The sequence below is a fragment of the Seriola aureovittata genome, chromosome 16, assembly GCF_021018895.1.
Source record: "Seriola aureovittata isolate HTS-2021-v1 ecotype China chromosome 16, ASM2101889v1, whole genome shotgun sequence".
Classification (NCBI taxonomy): Eukaryota; Metazoa; Chordata; class Actinopteri; order Carangiformes; family Carangidae; genus Seriola; species Seriola aureovittata.
This window is the reverse complement of record NC_079379.1, coordinates 11,274,537-11,290,343: the sequence shown is the minus strand read 5'-3', so window position 1 is coordinate 11,290,343 and position 15,807 is coordinate 11,274,537. Positions and strand designations below refer to the sequence as shown.

Here is a 15,807-nt window from a genome sequence, read left to right as displayed (position 1 = left end):
ACACCGGAAACTAAAAAATGATTCTGAAAGCAGTATTTACATTCAGAAAAGCCAGTTGCTCTTGGTAAAAAGCACATGTATCACCAAAAAAATAGAGATTCTTTTCTTATCGATGTTCAAAGAGTTTGTAAATAATACAGATGATATAACATGAAAAGTGTAAAAATATCTTATGCAAAATTCTCATGTAGATTAAGTAGATTCCAGTAACAAAATCAAATTAACTGAAGGTACAATATGTTCAACCAAGTGCAGAAATAATGTGTTAATAAATAAAATTGAAGGTCTCCATGTGGTTGTCCATCACTGAGTATTAAAGTCAAGAGCAATCAGTAAAATTTTACACTGAAGGTTTCTTTGATTCTTTCTTTGTTGTTCTTTGTGGTCAAGTTCAGTCAAAGTGTGACAAATGTTCTCCACGCGTCCGTCTCTGTTGGTACTGAAGAAGTCACTCTGTTGGGGGAGGCTGATAACTGGGTCTGCGAGCAACCCGTCCCAGCCGGTCCACAGCTACGCTCTCAAACGCCCTCCTCATCAGAGGATGTTCCTCCAGGACCTCGTTGAAACTGTCCACACTCAGGGAGTAAAGACGACAGTAGGTGTCAGCCCTGACAGTGGCTGTGCGTCGGCCCTGGGTTAGCAGGCAGATCTCTGAAACCAGGAAGAGGGAGTCAGTTTCACCATGAAAGCGATAGTTTGATGTATATATCTCTCTCGGTAATCCAAAAGTAATCCTTAACTCTTTGGATGATTGTTTAATCGTTTAATTGTCATCTCTAAAGAAAAACTTTACTGGTTCCAGCTTATCAAATTTGAATATTTACTGTTTTTTTCAGTCTTCCAAGAAAGTAGACTAAATATCTGTTTTTCAGTATTTTCTGACATTTCCAGACCGTCAATTAACTGATTAACTGAGAAAATTACAGTCAGATTAATCAGTAGTGGAAGTAATCAGAATTTACAGCCTTACATATAATGCAGAATGCATAATAAAATAAGTTGCAGATAAGTAATAAATTTGGGACACTAACAGCTGCAGTGAAGTGAAAAGGGGGTCAGTGGCAGCTTTAACAGGAGAGCGGCAACATAGAGGAAGCAGAACCACAGAGCCTCTTATAGATTTGATGGGGAACTGTCTGAAGGTTGAAGTCAGTGACATATGATTTACCCCCAAAATACGCTCCATCGCTGAGCTTAATCTCCTTACTGCCGCGTGGGATGACAGTGACGGTGCCGTGCTGGATGAAGTACATTTTCCGACCCAGAGTTCCTTCTCGGATGATCAAGTCTGCGGGTTGGAAGACTTCGAAACGCAGCTTGGTCAGGATCACGGTCACAAAATGAGGGTCAGTGTTGGCGAACAGGGGCATGTTGGCAACTAGCCCACGGCAGTTATAGCTGACTATCTCCTGCATGGTGAGGAGAAAGAGAAGAGAGAAAACATTTAGTAATGGTCAAAGGGACGATGAGATATCTACTGCTACTACTACTTTCCGACTACTGGGTTTTGAATATTTTTGTTATCAGTTAATGTGCTGGTTATTTTTTCAATTTATCGTTTAGTCTCTGAAGAAAATTGTGAAAAAATGGCAATCACAACTGCCCAGCGCCCAAGGTGACATTATGTAATATCTAGTTATGTCTGACCAGCAGTCCAAAACCCAAAGATTCAGCTTCTAATTGAATATGACCAAGAGAAGCAGGAAATCCTCACATTTGAGAAGCTGAAACTTGAGAAAAATGTGGAATTTTTGCTTGAAAAATGGAAAAAAAAAAAGTATGAAGTGACTATAAAAATATTTGCAATTTTCTGTTAGTCAGCTTTAAAATATTGTTGTTTTTTTTTTGCAAACCTGTATGTATTTGGACCTATATTTGCATCTGAGTAGGCATGAGTAAATAAAAGAAAGAAAGAGAGAAAGGAAGAAACACCAAGTGAAATCGAGGGTTCAAATAACAAACCTCCTTGAGCGGATCACTGAGCTCTCCAAGGATGCTGTCCTCGTCAAACATCTTGCCTTGGAACCGCTGCTCGTAATAATCATGGATCCTCTGTCTTACGTCTGCTGGCAGTTTATGGAACGACATGTACTGCTCCACTTGCTTATACTAAAAACATTTGTACAAAACACATGGTGATTTCACTTTCATAAGGATACAATTGAAATTAAACTACTTATGTCAGATGTAACATTTATTCATATTTTCTACCATGTGTTTGCTGAATTACTCCTACGCACAATAATTATGCATTCATTCTATTTGTTTCGCCAGCTTTTACCCAGTTTTAAGTGGATTACAAACTCATTTGTAATGGGCATTAGCAAACAGTGATCCAAAACAAAGGTGCCGCCACTGGTCTATCATCCGCTCTGCTTTATCTTGTGAAAATCCCCTGGAAAGGGTCAGACTAAGGCCACAAAATCCATTAGATAATACACATATTTTCTAGGCATTTGGCACGATTTCCAAGAATAAAATACAAGCAAGTAAGCAAGCCTGTGATATAAAACATGGCTGTGATATTAAACGTTGAAGCCAGAATCACATTAGCATCCACGTGAGGATGCTTAGACATATTGCTCACAAAAGAATTGAATCTGTAGGTCAAAAGATTTTTAGTTTGTTAAACTTTTCAGAGGCAGATCAGCTCTCTTTACCTTCTCTTGATACTGGCGATGTGATGCATCCAAGGACTGCACCAGGTTAGTTGCATGGCCGAGGAACATGGCGTAGCAGGTCGCCCCCACAACCATACTGATCATGGTGAGCCAAACGTCGGTCATGCCCTCTGGAGGGTGGGCACCGTATCCTATACACAACATGTGACTCATGGCCATAAACAGGGCGTATGAGTACTGTATGTGCCATGTAGCATTCTGAGAGGTAAAAGCGACGGGAGATGAGACAGGACAAGACAATGTTATCATGAGAGAATATATTTTACATGGCTTTGGATAATAATTTCCATCAAGTGTGGAGTTTGGGATTCATATAATTTCTTATTTCTTATCAGAAAGAAAGTAAACACAGTCTTAAGTTGGTGCAGTTGCAATTAATGGAGTAGTTTGACATTTTTGGAATTTAATTCAATTTGATGACAAGATTGATACCACCCTCATGTCACTATGGTAAATATACCATTAGTAAGAGCCGTTTAGCTTAGCTCAAAGATAAGAAACATGGGGAAACAGCTAGCCTGGCTATGTCCAAAGAAGACTGCATGAAGTTACTGCACGTATGACATATAACCCCCTGCAAAACCACAAAATGGCATTTTTACAATTCAGTTTTTGTACAAACTAACAAACGAGATATAATGTTCCCATAAGTGAGCTTTACAGGTGCTGGTGGGTGTTTATGCTAAGCTGAGCTGTTACTTACAATATATTTACTGTAATGACATAGTATCATTATTCTCATTTACGTCTCAGCAAGAAAGCAAACAGGTGTATTTCCCTGTATGAACTGCCAACGCCAGAGCCTTTAATCAGTGTGTATACAGAAAGCAGGTCATGTGCTGGACTATTTTTTGGTCAGGAAGCGACTTACAGACTAAACAGACAAGCTACAACATGTTAACTAGTGATAGGAGTGTTTGTAGGCAGACTTCCTCTAGACAAACTGTTTCCTGCTTTTTCAAGTCTTTATGCTAAGCTGTTACTTGAAGCTTCATATTCAACAGACAGATGTGAGAGTTGTATCTTCTCATTTAACTCTCTGCAAGAAACAAGCATATTTCCCAAAATATTGAACTACTCTTTTAATTATCACATGTTAGTATTTAACTTTATTTTTGATGAAACTGAACTCACCACCATATTATTTTTGGATACCCAGCAGTCTGAAGGAAAGTCCTGCAGCATCGGCACCATAAAGGTCAAGCAGCCATCCCAGTGACACAACAGCAGCATCATGCCAATCAAGTTGACTATACGCACCACTGCACTGGCCAGGTCATAGGTCATATGGAAAATCTGACAGCGAGAAAGTTGGATGGAGGAAAAGAAAAACAACAACATATACGTTTATATATGTTTCCGGGCACATGTTTCCGTGCTTTCCCTCCTTTTTGTTTACCTCTTCCCACTGATGAATGTAGCGGATGAGGCGAGACAGTCGGAGAAGACGCAGCAGACTGAGGATCTTTGTGAAGCGCACAATGCGGAGAGCACGGGCGGTGCGGTACACATCAGATGACTCGTGCCGGGACTCCAGGTCAGCGATGAGGAAAAAATAGTCAACAGGGATGGAGGAGATGAAGTCCACCGCGAACCACGTGCGGAGGTAATGCATGCGGATCTCTTTGGGGTCCAAGATGATGTGGCTGTCTTCCTCCAGAATGCCGGTGCGGAAGTTGAAAACCAGGTCCATGAGGAAGAGCGTGTCAGACAGGACGTTAAAGGTGATCCAGGGCATCGTGTTCTGGTCCTCAAAGAAGGTGATTCCCCAGGGTAAAATCACCAGATTACTCATCATCAACAGGAGCATCACGATGTCCCAGTAAAACCTGGACAGAACAGTGGAAGAGTGGTGGAAGGTTATGCAGATGTAAAGCTGAGCATTTCATTTTCAGCCAAAACCTTTTCCACTAGTGCTACAACTGTATATTTGGATATCTAGTGTCCAGAATCTTTCGGTGCTCACTGGATAGGATATAACACATAGTTGATTAGCTGTCCACTCCACAGATTTTTGTCACAGTAATGGTCCTGTTCACACATGACCTTACAAACTGAGGTTATTGCTCCGTATTTTAGTGCAGTTCATACTGTGTTCTGGTCAAGTGTTCTCAACTCTGATGAAGAGTAATGGAAATATTTTCGCGTCTTGTGTAGCATGTTTGAATGAATGCTTCAACTCGTTCTGAAGCAAAAAACTACTCATTATCAAAAACCAAATGTGAGCTAGATCATCTACCAGGTGTGGTCTGGTTAATCCGATCACATTCTGATCACAATCTGTTCTGTATGGATTTATACCTGGCATTAACATGCATTTATTCCTTATCCACATACAGACTTCATGTTAATTCCATTGGGTCTGAAAGTTACAGAATTTTAACTTAGAGAAGTAAAGTCGAGTAAAGTCATCCAATCATGTGGACGGCGTGCCGTTCACATTTCAGAGGTGACCCTTACTGTCATAACAGCTTCTGTCACAGGAGGAACCCCTCTCGTTAAAAATGCATGGTGTTTACCTCATCAGACTCAGTGTGCTATCAAAAAGACAATGTAGAAAAGAAAAGGTCACTACCGCCTGTGATGTGCGGTTTGATGCTTCAGACATCAGAGTGTTGAAGCCCAGACGTCTGTGCTGTACATCACTGCACTCGTCACTCGTCTACTTCAAGTCATACAAGTCCCATTTTACTTAGGTGTCCAGTGTCTTGTTATACATCATGAAGACACGGTTTGGGTTTCCTTACAGCTTGTTTCCATTAAGTGTCAATCACTTTGCGTCTCTCCCATGCTCTCAGTCTCTCTTTCATTACAAAGGCACAGTAACAGGATATGAACCAGACTATTTTTGATTACTGTCACAGCTCAGCGATCGCGCTATGAACCCTGTGAGAAAACAACCTTCGTCTTTAGCCAGTCAGAGGGGAGATACAGGCACCGATAGATTAGTTCCTCGTTCTCATTCACGTTTATCCCTCCATCAATCTCTTGTGTCCCTGTCCTCTGTGTCTCCACGCTGGTTTACATGACTACTTATCATCTCCTCTCATGTTGCAACAGATTAGTGGTTGCTTACTGCTAATAACTCAAGCAGAGACTCTGGATGACAGTACAGCTGTTTACTGGAAGTGAGTGCATACTGTATATATGTGTGAGAGTGTGTGTGTGAGAGAAACAGAAGTAATCTGCTGTATTAAAAGCTTTTAGGAAGGCTATTAGTAACAGTGGGAGTGGAACAGGAATAGAATTATGGGTGTTTGATAGCGTTTTATGTTGAATCTGCTTATCAACTAAGTGTAGCTTTTACTTTATTAAAGCAGCAGAAGTTATGAATAACGAAGAACTAACATTCAAAGAACTAAAAGTTAAGCTTTGCCAGTTTTGTTACATATTAGCTGTTAAGATAAACGACTACCTGATGCCTTTCTGTCATCAGTCAAGCTAGTGATGGGGCTCCTGCATGGCGCCACCAACACTTTGGTCTAGACTGAAATATCTCAACTTCCATCGTTTGTCATGGTAACGATTGTCATGAAGTTTTCGTACAGACGTTCATGGTCCGCAGAAGATCAATCCTAATGCTTTTGGTGATGCCCTCGTTTTTCTCTAGTGCCACCATGGCATTTGTGGTTTAGAGCGAAATGTCTCAACAACTTTTGGATAGATTGATACACCATCGACAGCTCTGGAACAAACGAGTGAGAGGACTGTAGGTTATTTCTAATTATTACGTTGACAACCTGAATGTTTTGTACATTGATCATCGCTAAAAACAAAGCAGATAAAGATTTGACAAGAGGGGTGCTGTGGTGGCCCAGCAATTAAAACACAGATCATATGCTCTCATCGCATATCATGCATGTTATTCCCCCTCTCTATCTCCACTTATTTGTTGTCACTTACATATTCTGTATATAAAGATTTGATAAGAAGATCATTAGCCTGTCAGATTAAGAAATTTGGTTATTTTACCAACTTTAAACTGCATTCAAAATGCAAAAGGCAGCTAGCTATCTGACCTTAACCTTTACACATGAAAGTTGAGCACCACAAACGTGCTGTTCCAAGTCATTCATTTCAAAGGGGAAGTTGGAGCATAAGGTTTAAGGATAGCAGGCCTTCAGTAATCCCCCCTCAGCTGTCTGTGTATTATTGCATAATAGAGCAAGATTGGAATTATAGGGATTCTTATGGGCAATAATCCCTCTGCATGGATTTATCCTCCCTGTCTGGCATAGGCCGGATGTTTAAATTGTTTAAATTTGATGGCAGCTATTATTAGTGACCACATAGACGGACAGCTTGAGCGTCACTGCTAAAATGTTGTTCAGCCAAAAAAAAAAAAAACGTAATGATCCGACAAATCCTTCAAAAGTGAGACAAAACTAGAGCAAGAAATTATTGGCTGTTTTTCAAATTGGAACATTTAATTATTGGGATCGATGAATGTAGTTCTCCTTCCTGATAAACAAGAAGAAAGGGAGTCACAAAGGAGTGGTATCATTAATCCAGATGATCTTGTCCTATATACTGTATCACTAATCAAATCCCTTCATCGCCTTATCATGTGCTAGGAACCATGACATCAGCTGCTGTACTGCAGTCTGTCCTTGGAAAAATCGGATCGGAGAACTCTATCACAGACTTTTTAGTTGGATGAAGACTGGAAAACTGCTTTCGTGGGTAATTTATGGAGGATCAATGATAAATTGGGTATTCCTGTGTTGGAGAACGTGACATGTGGTGCCACCCATTCTGCATTTCTGTCTGTCTGCATTTCCTGAGGAAATAATGTTGGCAAACTTTCCCACAAAAGCGATTAAATTAAGAGGAAATCTTGAAGATAACCCAACCTCATCATTACCTGAAGTCACTGTAGGGGTGGATGATCCACACTCCAAAGCTCTTGACCCTGGCCTGCTCAGCAGCAACACCCTGATGACTGCCAAACATGCGCAGGGAGAACTTGTTGACCCCAGGCTGCAGCATGGAGCAAAACTGCCTCTGGAAGTAGGTGGAGTGGTCCTGTGGGGGGTCATCGTCGCCACCTTCATACCCCCCGTCGATGTCCAGCAGGCCGTCGGGGTCAGCTGTATAGTCATCATTGTGAGTCTTGACCAGGGAGAAGAGCGTCTTGTTTACGTCACTCCTCTTCTCTGTCTTTGGGGATGGGGTACCAGGGGGGGTTGTCCTCTGGGAAGAACTTTTCCACCTTGAGAAGCGAAGGCTGCTCCAGCTGCGATACCTGGGTGTCTCGGGTTTGGGAGCCGGGCTCTCGCTGAGACCTCTCTGGACCTCAATACTCCTGGAGGGACTGGTCATTTTTGAAGGCTACCTTGCACCTTAGACTGGGCAAAGCAAAAAGGGCTCTACTGTCCCTTATGGGAGCCTGATTATGAAGTTCACTTTCTAACAAAGTTTACTGCAGATGCCATTTTCCATTTGATGCCTGCCTCTAATGTTAACTTCCTTTACAGAATAAAATACCAGATAAAAAAAATTATCCAATTGAACAGCCAAGCTTTAAAATGCCATGCACTTACTATAGTTTAAAAATATAACAGAATATCTTCAGGTGACCCTACAGCAAATTAAAATACCATGAAGTACCAGGAGGTCACTTTTATCTCTTTTAGAAAAAGTGTGTTTTCCCACAGCACGTCTCACAATGTAAAGCCGTGAAAAGTTGCAACGTCCATTTAAAAAAGTACTTTTCCTGAGATGAATGAAGTCCACTCCGCGGAATAATATCAGGTTCAGCCTGAGATGGTCTGTGTCCGCCTCCGGTTGGACAATGAGAGGACAGACGTAAATTGTCAGCGGGGGTTCAGTAGCCTTCAATAATCGGCTTGTTGGCATAACTGCGTCCACTCATCACTCACCTCTCTCCGCCCCCCCGCCCCCCCCGCTGCGGTAGGAGAGCCCTCCCACCCTCGGAGCTCTGGTGCAGTTGCAGGTCAGGTTGCTCGGTCAGGTCGGGGAGCCTCCAGGTCAGCGACGCCCAAAATATAATGAATGCCTTACTATTGGTCGGCAGAGGGGAACCACCGCGGCTCCATACCTGTTACATTTTACTTGTTACACTTGTTATGAATTTGATTAAAAGCGGCTGTAACGTGGACTCCTCCTGTTAAAAATGAGAAACTCGGTTGGCATTACTGCAGTTTAGCCTATTGAATTAATCTTTCTTTGAAAATGCCAGAACCCTCTAAAACCTTACTTTGACCTTTTTTGTGTATTTTTATTTTTTACTATATTTACTGCTGACTATTTTCTAATACAAATGATGATGAAAGGAAACACTTGTGTCTTTCATAACCCTTAATTTCTTAGTTTAAGACAGAGGGTAAAAAGAGTAACTGTGAAACTTTAATCATTTTAGTGTAGAAAAAGTTATAGAAAACATTTATGGTCACATTTAGTGCAATTAAGGCAGAAATGATAAGCAATCCCTTAATGTTGTTTTTTTAGGATTGCAATAAGTGTACCAGTTATTTTTTAACTGATCCATTAATTATTTTGTGGATAAAATATCAGAAAATTGTGAAAACTGAACAACACAACCTCCCAGAGTCTGAGGTGACATTTTCAAACTGCTTACATCCAAACAACAATCCAAAACTCAAAGACATTTGATGTTTGTGTCAAATAAACTGGACTATTGAACTATTATTGTTCATTTTTAAGTATTATTATTACTAAAGTTGAGTTGCTGGACAATTGAATTGAAAAAGCTTCAGTGAGCAGCTACAGCTGGGCGCTCGCTGCCTTGCTCAACAGCGGTGACTGCTCTTTCCCCAACATGGTGTTTTTCTAGCTGCTCAGTGGATTTAGGGAATATAATCACATGTCCACACATTTTTGGATGATTGACCTGATTTTTATATGTTGACACAAAAAAAATATAGACAAACTTGCTGTTTCATTTGGTAGCTATACTGTATCAGCCGCTCAATAGGAATTACTGCAATTACCAATGCACTTTAAGGTGGGAGATCCTGATGGAGTTAGATGAGCACCACAATTTTATATATTCAATAAAAAAAAGAATATATAAAATATAATAAGGATTAAGAGTGAGGCTAACCTGCACAGGCCCTTCAAAGTTATGCGTTTGTTTAATTCCACCTGTGTATTCAGACATTCAGTCTCTCTCTAATTCCCTGTCTGTGACCAGGTCAGCCTCCAAATCATTACACCTACTCCTGTACTCGATCACATTTCACCATTGTCGGCCATGCGCTCCCTAAGGTGGCAGGTGTCGTGTTCCAGTTTACACCAGTGACTCAGGCACTTGCACACTTGAGAAGCTACAGACACAATTACTGGGTCACAGCTCGAGCTTGCCTCTTGCTAAAGTTTAATGTGTTGGATATCATGGCCAAGTTCTGAACTAAGCATGTTCTACACCGAGCCTTTTAAAACATTATATAGTGGGGGAATAAGTAGAGTCAAAACATCAACTGCAGTGTGGGTGTTTCTGTCATGTAGCCTAACATCATTGATATACATGAGTATAGAAAGCATTAGAAACACCTGTCAGTATCATGCAACACAGATCAACAACACTACAGACTGTCCTGCATGAGGTGATATAATATGATGATGTCAGAAGAAATGACACCAAAGAGACAGAAAGAGAAAAAAAAAAAAAAACTTGGTCAGCAGGTTTTTTTAATACCTAGTGACAGTCATTGGCCTGAGGCAGCGAGAAACTGGAGTCCTGCGAGAGAACAATGTGACATAGTTGCTCAAACAGCATCACTGATTTCAGTCAAGACTTTTTCACGAGAAACTGATTGTGCTGTCTTGACTTTTTCAAATGACGAATCTCTGAAGTTTTCAGTCAGGAACAATTCATTACAATATTCATTCATCTCCAAAGTTAGTTTCTCCAAATTTAGTGATTTTTAGATTTTCAGAAAGGATTAAATGTTCATTTATAAAAGAAAATCTTCTTTTACTAAATAAGTAATTTTAAAACCCAATAAATGCATTGTCTGAAAGTGCTGCAAAGTATTTAAATACAAACTTGAAAGCCAACTTTTTGGTTTGGCTTTTGATTAGAACATTTCATGACCATTATTTGAGTTGTATTTAATTACTATCATCTTCTTTTATTTATCTTTTATTACTTTGGTTTCCACTCATATAATTTTTTTTTTTTCATGTACATCAGAGTCAAGCCCCACAAAAAGTATACATGGAGAAACATAGGTGGGAAACAAGTGCATGCCACACATTCCAGAAATGATAAATGATGTGACAGAAGAAAATGCCCTCGAGAGCATCAAACGCTTCAGTAAAAATTATTATCAGCGCTGTGACATAAACCTAAGCTCAAAAACATATCAATAACATTTCATACATCAGTAACAGGAATAACAGAAAGAATATCAAAACCAATCTGACACTTAGAACAAATTTGAGTTACTGAAATGGCGGACAAGTAGTGTCAGGTGGCTGATGAGATTTTTGTTTTTTAGTTTGTCGACGTCAGAGCAGGGGATAAGGTACCGCATAATTTCCTAGAAGACACAATCAGATCATTATTATTCCATTATTCCTGCTCCATATCTGCAAAGGTTTGATTTATTGTGATAAGAAACTTTTTCTTGTGACTTACGCAGCTAGTGTGCTGGTTTTAAGATGATCACATATCGGACTGTGACCCGTCAGTTGTGCTTTCAGAGTATCGATTTCTTGGTTCCAGGCATCGGACTCTGATTTTAAAGAAGCTTATGTGACAAAGAGAAGAGAGGGAACAATTCAGACCTAAACAGTAATTCTCACTTTTCTCCACATGGTGGCAGCATCATCTGAGTATAAAGTATCTGTGAAGTAGTTGCATGTTATACCTTCAGTGTCAGCTTGTTCCTTCTCACTGCCAGCAAGCTCATCAGTTTTTGTTTTCTGCAATATTGAAAGGGAAATGTGTGTCAAAGTGAACTGGAACATACACAAAAAATGAACTTGCTTGTCTGTCTTACTCCCTCTCAGATAGACGTATAATGTGGCAAGAAATGGAATTAGCCAACTCAATTTAAGTACAAACACCTTAAAATTTTACTTCAGAACAGCATAACTTGAGTAAAGGTATTTCATAACTTCCCACCACTGCCCAACACTTTGTGAACATACTGCGCTCACAAAGCCTTTTGTATTAATATTCTCAAATGTCTTCTATCTGTCTTTCTACAAATGTGCAAACTGGCTGAGACAGTTGTTTTCCAGAACTTCCCCCTGGCCTTTCACTCATGTACTAACGTCTCCTCTAGCATTTGCATAGTGAGTGTGGAGGGGGGAAACAGTGCAAAAGTGAGCCGTCACACTGTCTGGTCGTGTTAGAATGACAGGCAAATACTGAGGCAAGGAAAAAAAAAAGAGGGGAAGAAAAAAAAATCACCTTTTCTGCTTGACAGGCGTCATTTTCTGTTTCCTTCTTCTTCATCTCTGGCCCGAGTTTGGCTACAGCGTCCTCCAGATCCTCCAGTGCTTTGGTCCCTTGCACCACCAGCTTTTCCACCGCGATTTTAAAGACATCTTCATTTGAGAGTCGTTCATCAAGAGTCTTTAACCGCTCTTGTAGCCTTTCACACTCCTTCTCAAGCATGGTCCGCACTTGATTTTGGGCCATAATAATCATCAACAGTCCCATGGACACCAAGATAGTGAAAATGGACACGATCCCAAGACCCCGCATCGTTGCTGCTTGTTTCACTGTGATGCAGAAAAGTGAAAACAAAGAGAGGGAGCGGGGATAAACATATCTGTAGATGCAGGTAGCCCATGATTAGGAGTTAAGCTATGCGACTTCCTCTTACCTGCTTCTCCAATTGTAGTCCAATTTACTTCCTGATTTCTTCTGTTCACCAATGTGCCACTGATATATTGTCTCCTCAGACAGAAAAACCACCAAGACTCAAAGAGTAGGATGTCACCTGCTCAGCTAGTGTCAATTCATGGCTCTTTTGCCTTCTCCCAGTTTTTCCGACAGGCTGGTAGTCTGATCAGGTTTCACAGTGAAAACAGGTTGAGCAACATAATAAACATTCAATGTGAAGCGCATGTCGCTTTTATGAAGTAGTGATAAAGCAAAGAAGTGTACTTTGCCCCCAGTATATAAATAAAGTAATTTTATGATTAGCAGATCAGCGCGCTTTGACAGGCTGATTGTAAATGAGCTCATCTGTGACTCTGGCCCGGAGCAGGTGTTATGATTCATTTACATATAACCGAGTAAAACATCAAACAGACCTATTAGCATGGGTCACAGTGGGTCACAGGTTTTTCTTAGCCACGTTAGATAGCGCCTGCCTCTTGCAAAGGTAACCTGTCCATCGGGTAACGGCGTAGATCATCGTTAATATAACTGTATTGGAAAACATACTAGCAGCAGAATGAATTATAGCCTACAACAGTAATATGACAATGTAAATTATACATCAATAATATGTAGTACTATAATTTCACAAAGTCTGTGTTGATAGTTACGGCCTGAAATGTTAACCCCTCCAGAGTCCACGTGGAACTTCTGAGAGTTTTTGTAGCTGCACGTGCACTTCCGTGGGGTACTCACAACAAAAGTGGGGCACCCGCCTTAACCTCTCCTCTTTTTACTGTTGGACTCTGTGGGATTGGTGAGCAACGACATTGTGATGGGACTAATTTCCACGTTTTTGCCTGTCTGTTAAATTACGTTCATGAGATGAATTGCTAGCTTCAATTGATTGTGTACACTAATATATTGTGTCATTTAAATTGTGTAAGGGCTGAGTTACATGATCACATTTGACTGGAGGGTTTTACTATTTAACTCCTTTGGTCTTGGCCTCTTCATCCAAACACAACGCTAGACACTAACCATTAAAAAAAAAAAAAACTATGAGGGATGCATCCATGACACTGTGGTTGGTGGATGTAAAGGGCCAGAATACTTGGTGGTGCACGACTCGCACCACAAGGAAAGTTCAACAGTTTATTGTGAAGAGCAGGCAGAGGTATCCGAAGAACGTCACGCAAAACTCAGAGTCAAGAAAACAGGCAGCTGGGTCAAGAACACCAGGTCAAACACTCACAGAGAAACAGGAGGGGGATGGCTGGGCCGCTCACACGGAGATAAAGAGGATCTGGTAAGGGAGTCAGGGAGAGGACAGTACTTATACAAAGGAGAACGAAGGGGAACTGGTGGAACTGGTTGGGTAATTAACTCAGGTGAGGCAGGGCAGGTAATCACAGAGACAGACAGACAAGAATCACATATCGGCCATTTATCCACCTATAATTATTACCCAATTCTGCAGTTCCCTCAGCTCTAAGGTGTGTTTTAGTGTCTTTCATCTCTTTGTTTTTGTTTTGTGGTCACAGCTTCACTGGTTTGGTTTGGTCTCATTGCTCTTAAACTCAGGTTTCCATTCATGTTGTGTAAATTGAACCAAATGTCCAGAAAATCTGTGAAAGAAAATCCAGTGTGTGTTTCCATCTGCTACCATTATGTGACTATCAGGAGCTGGTTTGTTACTGGTGATGCTAATTCTCCAGTAAGGTGCCATAAGAGAGAGATGTGACAGCAATATGTTTGTTTCATGAATTCATTTGAGGAATGCTACAGCCTCCTCATCTCTCCACACAGATCTGATGTTTTTGTCTGCTGCTATTTGTCATCTCCTCTGTGGAGCAGAAGCTTCAGTGATGATTGAGTCACATTCTTGTATGTCATGATTTATTCCACTCCAAACAAGCAGAAAAATGTTTTGTGACAAGCTTTTTATAACATTTTGCTAAGCAGACATGTTCTATCATCTTGTGTCCTCAGAGATTTACTTCATGATGTGACCTCCTGAGGGGAATCCGCAGGCGGGGAACCCCTGGTGTAGCTACAATATACTTCTCCATGTGAGGATTCCTATCCTGCTAGACTAGGGACTGTAGCTGTGGCAGCTGAAGCTGGAGCTCTGCCCTGATGCTTGAGCAGACATTACAGTCATTATCCATGCTGGTCCAACCAGCCTTACTGGTTTTACTGGAGTGGGGTGAAAAAATGTGGTTCTATTTGTACAGACACTATGACATGGTGGAAGGTCATCCCGGAGTTGGATTTTATTTAGTTAGTTAAAACAAGTTGGTTACCTGTTTAATAAACCCATGGTTGCATGTTGACATTGACAAATATTGATATACTGTATAGTTCCTTATGTTGTTGTTGTGTAATACTATACATTTCCCAGTTGCCATTATCGCTTGCTTTAATATTCTCTCTTCTGCCACTCCCTGCAGATAGTCTTTTCATATTTCCAGCTGACTGATTTTAAAAGAAGAATCCTGTAAATGAGTCTTAAATTTGCATATAATGAATAACAATAATGAACATTTTGTACAAACTTGAGTGCAAATATGCAAATATTTTTATCTAGAGAAATCACCCAAGACTGACAAAGACTGGTGCAGTATATTTGGCTTTAATATGATGTTTAATTATCTGTCAAAGCTGTTAACCAGGGCTGTTTTTCTTAGCTCATTCAAAGCCAACATTTTGGAGATTCGTGGGTTTTCACAGGACAGCAATGTATGAGAAATCTCTATGCACTTTATATGATACAAACACTGTCATTTCCATATAAGTCACTTTTACCTGTATTGTGTTTCTGCTAATAAAAACAATCAGATAGAATCTTTATCTGTTTACCTTACACACATAACAGTGACACAATACATTTTTCTTTTTTTATTACAACACAATCGCAGCACGATGTGTCCACTCCTCCATTTGATCCTTGTGAAAATAATAACGACAGCATTGAAGCTGCTCATAACAATGATGTATTTAAACAAGTCACACCCACCCATTATTCTTGTGGGTGGTGAACAAAGTTCCACAGTGTCAACAACAAATCACAGCTGATGAATGTTTGACAGTTACACTGTAAAGTCAAATCGATGGGCACAACGCCAGCAGAAAAATCACACGTAAGTTTGAAAAAGCAGATAGGAAAGGCCACACAGGTTTTCTTTGTTACCTTTTTAACTCTTTGGTGTTTCCATTTACACTCAAATAAACTCCTTTGTGACCTGGTAGATAATTGTGCATAATGGCATTTGATTCTATCAACATCTTTTTTCCAGTCAC

General features: G+C 40.4%; 1 protein-coding gene across 1 annotated transcript; it reads right to left on the bottom strand.

Moving 5' to 3' along the window:
- Window positions 1-296: 296 nt before the first annotated feature.
- hcn3 (hyperpolarization activated cyclic nucleotide-gated potassium channel 3) lies at window positions 297-8,576 on the bottom strand. Its single transcript, XM_056399551.1, has 7 exons — window positions 7,546-8,576; window positions 4,081-4,510; window positions 3,816-3,977; window positions 2,661-2,879; window positions 1,963-2,109; window positions 1,169-1,409; window positions 297-651 (listed from the first exon to the last, which is right to left on the bottom strand). Exons 1-7 carry the CDS (start codon window positions 8,001-8,003, stop codon window positions 449-451), a joined length of 1,860 nt encoding a protein of 619 aa, XP_056255526.1. The 5' UTR covers window positions 8,004-8,576; the 3' UTR covers window positions 297-448.
- Between the last annotated feature and the right edge of the window lie 7,231 nt (window positions 8,577-15,807).

Coding starts and splice junctions, on each gene's coding strand:
- hcn3 (XM_056399551.1), bottom strand. CDS start 8,003: ATGACCAGTCCCTCCAGGAGTATTGAGGTCCAGAGAGGTCTCAGCGAG. Junction 2,880..3,815: donor TATCCAAAAATAATATGGTG/GTGAGTTCAGTT, acceptor TTTACCTCTCAG/AATGCTACATGGCACATACA. Junction 2,110..2,660: donor ATCGCCAGTATCAAGAGAAG/GTAAAGAGAGCT, acceptor AAATGTTTTTAG/TATAAGCAAGTGGAGCAGTA.